At 36.6% G+C, this 10516-nt stretch overlaps 1 protein-coding gene across 1 annotated transcript in view; it reads right to left on the bottom strand.

Annotated features, from left to right (window-relative positions):
• Positions 1-786: 786 nt before the first annotated feature.
• The window catches only part of LOC136251451 (CUB and sushi domain-containing protein 1-like), a 33515-nt gene continuing 23785 nt past the window's right edge, over positions 787-10516 (bottom strand). Inside the window, exons 18-20 of the mRNA XM_066043906.1 lie at positions 10237-10350; positions 10098-10183; positions 787-1041 (exon numbers count right to left, since the gene is read on the bottom strand). Of these exons, the coding sequence (XP_065899978.1) occupies positions 855-1041; positions 10098-10183; positions 10237-10350 (387 nt within the window). The 3' untranslated portion in view covers positions 787-854. The remainder of the gene's footprint in view (positions 1042-10097; positions 10184-10236; positions 10351-10516) is intronic.

Below are 10516 nucleotides of genomic sequence, written 5' to 3' on the forward strand. Positions count from 1 at the left end.
GCAGAAACCAGGCAATGGAGTTGTTCTAAGCCAGGAAATAGCGTTTGAGAGAAGCTAAAATGAATAATTGTTCTCAGTAGTATTGATTGATGATAAAACAAGGTCAGTCATTCGTAAATCGCCATGAGCTACTGCCATGCAAATCCATAGTAGCTGCTGTCAGATAATAGACGCAGGGTTTTCCTTGCTGAAAGTTATAGTAGCTGCAGGTATTAACTGGTCAAATACGGTATATGATATTTTCTCATTTAAGTACTAGTATGATATCAGGTATAGTACAATAGGAAATATTGGCAAAGGAAAAATTTGATGAATTCACAATTAATTAACTTTGACGAATCAAAATTGATGAAAAGCAAGAAATCACAGATCTAAACACTGACTTTTGAGGTACTTATTGACATTTGTAACTGATTTATCAAAGTTTTATTTCGTCAAAATTTCCTGTCGTACGGTAGATGCAAGTGCAAGCCTGGTGGACTATGTTGGCTATCAGATGATGACAGTATAATATATACTAGTCATGAAACTTGTGTGGAAGGTGCAGCACAGTACATGGGGAGAAACCATCTAGTTTACCTCATTGGCAGTGTATACTGTTGTAACTTATTTATTCATTAAAGTAGTTGTTAGTATAATGAATCACAACACACACACACACACACACACACACACACACACACACACACACACACACACACACACACACACACACACACACACACACACACACACACACACACACACACACACTTTTTAAGTGTCGCTTAGTTTGATCTATCTATACATGTTATACATACATGTAATATAAATTTAAGAATTTCAAAGATTTTGTATTGAGAAAGTTTAGTACATTACAAGTAAATCTGTTGCAAGTTAAGGTATAAATTGTTGCCACATTCCAAAGGAGCTCCCAACTTCATACCATCTTCACCAGCAACTTGTATATCCTCATTAGACCAACCCAACAGGTAGCTACTGTTACCAGCTAGTAACTTTGTGATCTGTCCAAACTGTGGTCTTGATCTTGGATCAGGATGCCTGAAGATAACAAGTTTTATAACCATTAATAGTCATAGACTGGCAAGATGTACTACAAATCAATTTATATGTTGATTTGTAGTACATCTGTTGATTTGTAGTACAATGTATATGTTCTATTATTAAAGTGACTGATAGCCACCTGATGCTACATTGCATGCAGTGTTCAATTTGATATGTTCATAGTCATAGTCAAGATTATTACCCATGTTTTGTTACTAAATATGCACTTTTGAATAGTTACTTTTCGTCATCAACTGTTTAAAAGGAATAGTATTTGCTTGTCTGTGAAGTATCTCATTAGTGCACCACGAAGCTTTAAAGCTGAAAATCTGTCTGTCATGCATCCAGTGCCTTTCTGCATTCTGCTTCATTATGCCACAGCAACCAAAACACGCACATATCAATGTGGGACTTTAGCATAATTTAGCACCCACCACCTGGCAACACCAAGTTTATTGTTGTAGATTGTTACACAGTTTTGTTTGTTCTCTACTTAGCTTTGAAGGTGTTGGTGTAGAAGAAAGCTTGAGCTACATACATTGTTTAAACTACAGTCAAACAACCCTGATGTTAACACCTAAAACTGTTAACACACAAGTCCAGGGTTTGATTCCTGCCCATGACAACTTTTGTTGTCTCAGTGCTACCTTTTTGTGACATTTTCCATGTGTCGGATACTGACAATGCTTACTCACCAATCTGTGTACTGCCTACCTCACAAAGCAAGCTTCCACATGCTATCTTTCATCTGTTACAGTGCATTAAAGGCCATAATGTAGAGACAAACTTCAATCTATTACAAACCACCAAACAAACAGTTTAGCTGGTATAGTGGATCCCCTCTGGATAAAAGTGGAAAGACTGTAGTCCAGCTAGCTCACCACCTACTTGGAACAGTACATTTTATAAAAATTCAGACCAAAGTTGATTGTGAGAGTCTCATGTTAAAGCCATGCATTCGATTTTGCATCCTACACACTGTTAAAACAAAAGTGCTATGGTAGCACATATAGTATAGCGGCACATATAGTATAGCGGCACAATCAAAAAATTGTGCACTTTTTCATAAAGTCATGAAACTTTCCACATAAATAGTAGTCCTCAATACATCTAATTTTAGATATAGTGCCATCGCTGATTTGACCTTTGGTGACCTTTATGGCCATTTTTGTACAGAAAATCGATCATTTTTGTCTTTAACTCCCTGAGGCAGTAATTAACTTGTTAAAACGTGGTACCAAAATAAAGATCTTGCTGATAGAAACAACTTGGTTTTTATTTGAAGTCAATAGGTGATTTCGTTACTAAGTTATGATCATTTTTATTAGCTGTAAAATTTGACCTGCCCTCGAGGTGTGAATTACCTGTGGGCATATAATTATACATAAATTCTATCAACAAGATCTTTTGTTTGGTACCATGTTTTAACAAGTTAATTACTGCCTCAGGGAGTTAAAGACAAAAATGACCAATTTTCTGTACAAAAATGGCCATAAAGGTCATCAGAGGTCAAATCAGCGATGGCACTATATCTAAAAATACATGTATTGAGGAGTACTATTTATGTGGAGAGTTTCATGGTTTTATGAAAAAGTGCACAATATTACCAATTTTGGGGGCTATGCCGCTATACTAATCTAAGCAGTCAGAAATTTAGCACTTTTAGGTGCTACTATAACTATCGAGGTGCCTTGCCACCCTATGAGTTGAGAAATGTTAGTTCAAAATGCTACATCCTATTCACAAGCATTTTGCTGCATTTTTGAATACAGGTCATCCTCACATTTCCAATAACATGAGGTAACCACTCTACAGTGAAGCTTACTCCTCTACATGTTTGGTAACTTTGTAGATAGTCTTTAAACAATGCAGCAGCTATAAAAATCACTTAATTGAACCTTTCCATGATATCCATGATTTGTCATTCATATTTAACAAACATAGTAACAATACTACTTGCTGCTGACTCATAATTGGATGGATATAATAAATCCAGTTCTGTTATAAGTTTGCAGTCTTGATGCCAGCGGCCACCTTATTAAGGTTACCGGATAGTGAGTGACTGTGGAACGAAAATTTTATTAAAGCGATCTTGGTGTTGTTGTGTTGTGTATCAGCTGATAACAGACTTAAATTGTTGGGAGAATAATAGCGTGCTGACTGGACAGGTACAAGGTACAAGAAAACACATGTAACAGTACAAAATAACATAGAAACAACACACTTAGCAACTGGTGCACCTGTAGGCACATGCTTAGCTTTTCTCACTAATGGCAATGTTTCCCTGAACCAAAAATCAGGGCTGTCAAACAAGTTGTTAATATTTTGTATAAACAAACGACTAGTTTGGCTTCTTGTCTAGGTCCTGACCCGGAGCTGTTTGTAAGAAATAATGTTTCTAGTGCATGTGATATGAATTTAAAAATTAATTTTGTGACCACTTTAGGCCATATTGTTGGCATATTTCAGCAACTAGACACATTATTCACAATCCTCTTGTCAGTCCGTCACAAGTGATGTTCTTCAAACCTTAGAATTGTTATTAAGTTCTCATGGTTCTTCATTGGTCTGATTTTTGGTTCATAGTATTCACTAATTGGTATGGGGGCAACTCAAGTTTCCATGACAACATTTAAGTTCTATGTTAATTAATGAGAAGTTAAGAATGCATAAATATTTGGTAACAGTGGGTTAAGAAAAACCAAAACCCTAAATCATAAAAAAATGATTTATAGTGTACATGTGGGTTTGCGGTATCCCATAACCTCAATTATTACTAATATATATAATTTGTCTGAACTGTTATGATCTGTGACAGGTCAAGTACAGTACACTAACAAAACAGTAACTCTAATAGAGGAGTCAGATAGCTTACTTTTTTGTGTGTACCCAGGTATACATATCACGCAAATCATGAGGGCATGTGATACAACTGATATGTACCACAACAACTGGAGGCTAATAGATCGTGGTGGGTGACCAATCACCAAGTCAATACAAGGGCAACTACTATAGCAAACATCCATTATACTCATACGGACAACTCCAGGAATTAATGACTGATTTCCAGTCCAGAATTTCTTGATTTCAGAGCTTAGTTTATATGATAGATTTATAGCTAATATTATGTAGAAAGGAAGGCATACCATAGTGTGACAAGCTGACTGACATGCAATGCATACCAATATAGCAGGTCTGGGGGCATTCCCTTTTTGAAAGTTAGGCCCTCTGAAATCAAATTTGAGAGCAATATCAGCACCATTATATTGTATATATTACCATGTGTATATTTGAAGTGTGACTGTTGTATTAAAGAATATCAATCTTGCTCGACCAGTTTCTGAAAACCTTAGAAACCTCTGTGGAGTCACCCTTGATTTTAACATAATATTCCTAAAGTATAATGTTAGCATAGCAATAGTTGTGCTATATATGCTATAAATCCTCACTGCAGTGTAGTTAAGCCCCATATATGATAATTTACTAGAGATCATATGAATAACTGAATATTTGGATTAATATTCATTTGCATTGTATTCGAACAGTAGAATCAACCAGCTGATTATTCGCACATGATCACTTATACAGTAGCCATGATTAGCTGTCAGCAATTATGTAGCAGATGATGATGGTAATTAAAGGAAAGGACGGTGATGAGAGTGGAAATAGTATTAGGCAGCCACTAATTGGTGAAGATGTACCAATGTCGTGGTGAATCACCATAAGCACAAGACTTTTAATGGATTTGTGACTTACTCCAGGTATTTCTGCTGTGTTATAAACACTTTCTATCTCAATATCACTGTGATAATCCTTTCAGAAATGGCACTGTGTTATGTTTTTCTTCACAGTAATTTATTCATGGAAGCCACAAAGCTGTTTGTGGTTACTTGTAGGCTTCTTGGTAGTGGCCACCTTAATTACTGGATTGCATTCATAGCAATGAAACCTTACACCAAATATCCGAATAATTATGTAACAGCTAAGTGAATATTCGAATACAGAAAATACTATTTGTTTGAGCCCTACAATTTCTGATAATAACTATACAAGTACACAAAAAATTTTGGAATTTTCAACTAGAGTAGGGACCATAGCACATCGATAAAAAGTACTGAAACAAGCTGGAGTAGTGCATGATATTAAATCACAGTAAAACAATAAGAAGTGTTATAACTTGTTTGTTAATTAACTTTTTTGTAAATAATTATTATAACTGGTGAACCCATGCATACCATATCTGAAATGGCGCCAAGCGCCCTAGCTATACCAATTATCATCTGAAAAGTTAAGAATCCATTACACTTCGTTGTCAGCTATGTTCAACCCATTACACAGCATTTCGAATCAAGAACTATTCGAAAAGCACCTCTGCAAATAAACTAGCCACTATGAAAAATACGGACGATTTCCATTACAAAGGGAAGCCATCATGTGCTACCGCCAAATCGACACTTTGCTGTCAGCAAAGATGAATGGGACACAAAGGAGGACACAGGTAAGTCCATGAAGAATGTATTGTATGTACTGCGGTATGCCAAAAGGCACCTCTTGGGTCGAAGCAACATCGAACAGTGAAAAAGTCAAACCCGTAGCCTTAGCCATTATTGAGTTACACTTGTCTGAAGACATCAATCTACTCAATCAGTAGAAAATTCCATTAAATACTTTTTTTTAAATTCCATAGCAACTCTGAAAGTTTTTTTGGGCTTAGTTTTACCAAGAGTTCATAATATTTGTATGGGGGCCCCCATACAAATATTATGAACTCTTGGTTTTACCTAACCAATACTACCTCATCATTGTCAGGAAAAAATTGAGGCTGGTTTTTGGGTGATGTTTATTTCATGGGCCACGCCTACTCCTTTGTGGTCCCTACTATACAGTACTATCGTTCTGTATGATTAGTTGCAAATACCAATAGTTTGTTTTAGTGGTCTAATCCCAACATAAAGTTTAATGAAATACAAGAAAAATTATGAGTACTAGTTAAAACAGTGAACTATTTTATGAGGGAAATGTTTGTGATGTCCGTATTTCTCTTTTGTGGAGGGGGGATTTTAACGGATAGGGATAGTACTGTATATTAGGGATCACCAAAATCCAGCCATCCTGGTTGCCTTGACAGCATTGGTTAGGTATAACCAAGCCCAAGAATGCCTTCAGTACAACCTTTCTTAATATTGCTACAATTTTTTTTCAATGGAATTTTCTACTGACTGACTAACTGCCTGCCTGCCCACCTGCCTGTCTGCCTTCAGGTAAGGGTAACTCAACAACGGTTAAGGATACAGGCTTGATTTTTTCACTATTAGCACAGCTTCATCCCAAGATGTACCTTTTAGCATACTGCAGTACATACGTACAATGCATGCATCATAGACATACCTTTGTCCTCCTTTGTGTCCCATTTCTTTTTGCTGACAGCCAAAGGTGTTGATTCGCGATAGCGTGATGGCTTCTCTACAGAAATCATTCATATTTTCCATGGTGACTGGATTGATTGCAGAGGCGCTTCTCCTAGTGTTCTTTGTTTGTAGTGCTGTAAAACGGGCTGAACATAACTGAAAGTGAAACGTAATGGACACTTCACTTTCGAGTCAGTAATTGATATTTGGGGCACACGTTCAGTCAAAAACATTACCTCTGGCGCCATCCTTTCTTTTAATCCCTAATTCAGTCCCTAATTCAGTCTTTAATCCCTAATTCAGTCATGGCAGACTGAACTAGGGATTAAATGTCCACTAGTAATCTGCAGGTGTAGGCGACCTCCCTTGTTTCCCTGCTTTTTTATATGATCTCTAATCAAACTTAAAATTCTTAATTTTTCCTTATACTTGTTTATTAAATGCCATATATTACTCATTTAAGGCTGTGTCATGAGTGTTAATTTTGATTGCTGTGATTGAGTGAACCAGATCCTATATGGTCGGTACAGCTTGAAGCATGAGTGTAGTAATGATGACAATGATGTATAATATTAGGACAACCATGTCTACCTCATGTACACAATTAGTAGTGCATTGTGTACATTGTATCTGTTGAATAAACAATTACTGTGTGACATTGTATTGGCTGTAATTGTATGATACCACAAGGTGCTTATGCATTAAAAGATCTGAGTGGATAGAAATAGAAATTAACTATTAAGATATTTATAGCAAAACAAGGAAAAAAAGTTTTAAATTAGGTTTTCTTAGATTAAATCTGGGGCTGACTACATGTACATGCCATTTTGAAAGTAAGAAATTTCACTTCCTGAGATTGACAATTTTGAGAGTTAAATATAGCTATTTCAGAAAACAACTAAGAAACTAGGATAAATTTAGGCTCTTAGCAAGAGTTAATAATAAGAGAGGAGAGTATCTAATACCGTATAGTCCTGTAACATATGATTGCGCAGAAGTTAAACGGCTTCTTTTCCACGTAACGTACAGACTGGCTAGTATATTTTCGAATTTAACCACAAAGGCTATCCCAGACACAAGGGCGTGCATTCAACTCGATGTTCAAGTTCATCACGAAGAGCATCGCTCTGTTGCATAAAGAAGTGTGACTGTTAACCTCGAAGATAACTCTGGGGGAGAGCGTCTGAGAAACCAATAAACACTGAACCAAAGGCAGAGCATCGCTTCGAATTTTCACTGCGTCGCCATGTTACCCTACCTTTGAGCATTCTTTAGTTGAAGGAGCACTGTTCCCTGTACATACAGCTCAGTCTTTAGTTCAGTCTTCGAATATCCTCGAGGATTCATCACGGTGTGGCTAAACTAATTGCGGTAAGGAAACGAACAAATACTAGAACCCTATACGTTACACGGAAAGGAAGCCGTTTAACTTCTGCGCAATCATCTATTACAGGCCTATACAGCGTTAGACACTCTCCTCTCTTATTATTAACTCTTGCTCTTAGCTATTGAATATCTATCACTAGTATGTACGTATTAGTCTTATACATGTACCCTAAGAGATTTTTAAGCAATCTAATACCAAACCTGATAGCAATTTAAGGTTGTGTTTGCAATTTTTTTAACCTGGGAAATTTTTACATAATTATTCAACTATCTGTGATTGAACTTTAGATAGTTTTTGTGTGCTATTTTAAATGACAATTATAAGTAATCATTGTATTATAACTTCATATAGTGTCAAAAGCTGTGCTGTGTGAGTGTATAAATTTTTGATGCCTAAAATATGTCATGTTTTGAGCAGCTTTTTGTGCAAGTGTGCACACGGTAGTAATAAAGGTGGGTGGGTTCCTATATATAAGTGGAGTACAGGGGCGGATCTAGGATTTATAAAGGGGGGGGGGGGCTAACTCAAGGTACTAATCTCTTGGATAGAGGTGTGCAAAGCACACTTCCCAGCATGCAAAGCATGCTGGAACTAGGTGGGTCTGGGGGCATGCTCCCCCAGGAAAATTTTGAAAAATAGATGCTAAAGTACTGCAATTTGGAGACATTTCCACATAAAATTCCTGCCTGTAGATATTTTATATACTGCTTTTATTATAGGTATGGCTCTCTGAAGCATTTTGCTAATGGAAAAGTTTGGGTAGGTACAGACAACCAAGTACATGATGTACCCTCTCACAATTGCACAACACTGAATATATAGGTGCATGTTAGAATAAGAATGTTGAAAGTGGAAAATTTTGAAATTTGAACAATACAAGATTGAATCTGAGAGCATTTTCAATGGAAATTGTGTACCTGAATTAAGTATTTCCATACATATTAACTACACAAGTAGATGAATGAAGCCCTTTAAACAGACCAATGCACTTCATTGTATGTATAGGTGCAGGCAGATTTGGAAAAATTCCATAATAACTAACTACATGTTTCCAGTGAATGTTCTATTAGAGTAGTTAGCTGACTGCTCTATTAGAGTATCTCGATCTTGTACACCTCCAATGCTCCTTGTTGCATAAACTTTAGCATAAATCCACTGATAATACCTTGGAAAGATGTTTATAAGGTGGTTTTATGAGTATTTGTATTATTAGTGGTCATATAATAATGCTAAGACAAAATTTCATTATAATACTCAGCATATTGATCAAGTAAAGCCTAAATATGAAGGGGGGGGGGGGGGGGGGGGGGCTTCAGCCCCCAAAGCCCCCCCCCTTGATCCGCCCCTGGAGTAAGAAAATCAGAGGTACAATTTGAATCCCCTCCTTGCAAATAACAAGACTAGTCAGCCCTCCATGGCTTCCCCAGCTTACTGAACACTATTCCAAACAAAGCCATGGCCATTGAATAGTGCCAAAGGCTTTCACAGGTCTGAGAAAAGCTGTTGCAGAAATCAGACTTGCCTGTTCTGAAGAAAAGATAGAGTGGAATATGGTAGTCTATTAGGGCAGCAATCCATTTGTGGAGAAAATGGAGCCAGGTTATCTCTAATCTGTTCACATGATTTCCTTAACATTATACTTGTGGTTGGCTTGACTCTCATGTTGTATTGTTCTAAGTATATGTTTCTCATTGCATTTTTCTCACCAAAATTATGGAGTTTGTATTTACATCATTTATTCTTGTAAACACAAAATGGGCATCGTGTCATGTGAAGGCATGCAATGACACTGCTTCAATATGGAGGAATTTGTCCAATAATCAACTAGATATACGATACCGCTCAAAAGCAGTGTCGTTTTGCGAGAGTGCAAGTGATTACAAACTTGCTAATTAAAGGGCGTGGCACCTGTAAAACGGGTGCCACACCCTTTAATTAGCAATTTTTTAATCACTTGCACTCCCACGAGATGACATTGCATTTGAGCGGTACTGTAGAGTAGTGACAAACAAAGCTATATCTTACAATGTCTGATTCACTATACTCTTGTGTTGAACTATTCAGCTTTGTTTTCATAGTGATGCCTGTAATGTAATGTACTCAAACGTATGTATAATGTTGTACTAATAAGGTATTTAAAGTCAGTCATCTTTGAATTTTGCTAGTTACCTTAACAATAGGATTTGTTGCACTACTGGTATTTTATGAGGATGACATACAGTACATAGATACACTAAGTTGCAAATTGTTACACATACCAGCACTTGATCATCATTCTATACATCACTTTAGGACAACCAGGAGGGGGTGGGAGTCTATAGCCACTGTCAATTAGCTTCAATGCCTTCAAAGTCAGATTGCATGTTAAAAATATGATAATTTATGGTAGTTGTATACCTCAGTGTTAGTAAAGTCCTCAAAGGGTTTACATCCCAAACTCCATATTTCATAGAGTACACATCCATAACTCCACACATCACTGTTGATTGAGTACTTTCTATAATGTAAGGCCTATAATGGGAAATGTAAGGTATATAGTAGGAGTAAAATTACTCTACTATAGCATTTTGTGGAATAATCACAAATGTATTGTCAACAAGTTAATGTTGTGTTACTTCTAAAAACCAGGAGCCATGCAGCAAACAAACCTAAATGGAATTCAGTAAACAATATATTA

Source organism: Dysidea avara, chromosome 3 (genome assembly GCF_963678975.1).
Source record: "Dysidea avara chromosome 3, odDysAvar1.4, whole genome shotgun sequence".
Lineage (NCBI taxonomy): Eukaryota > Metazoa > Porifera > Demospongiae > Dictyoceratida > Dysideidae > Dysidea > Dysidea avara.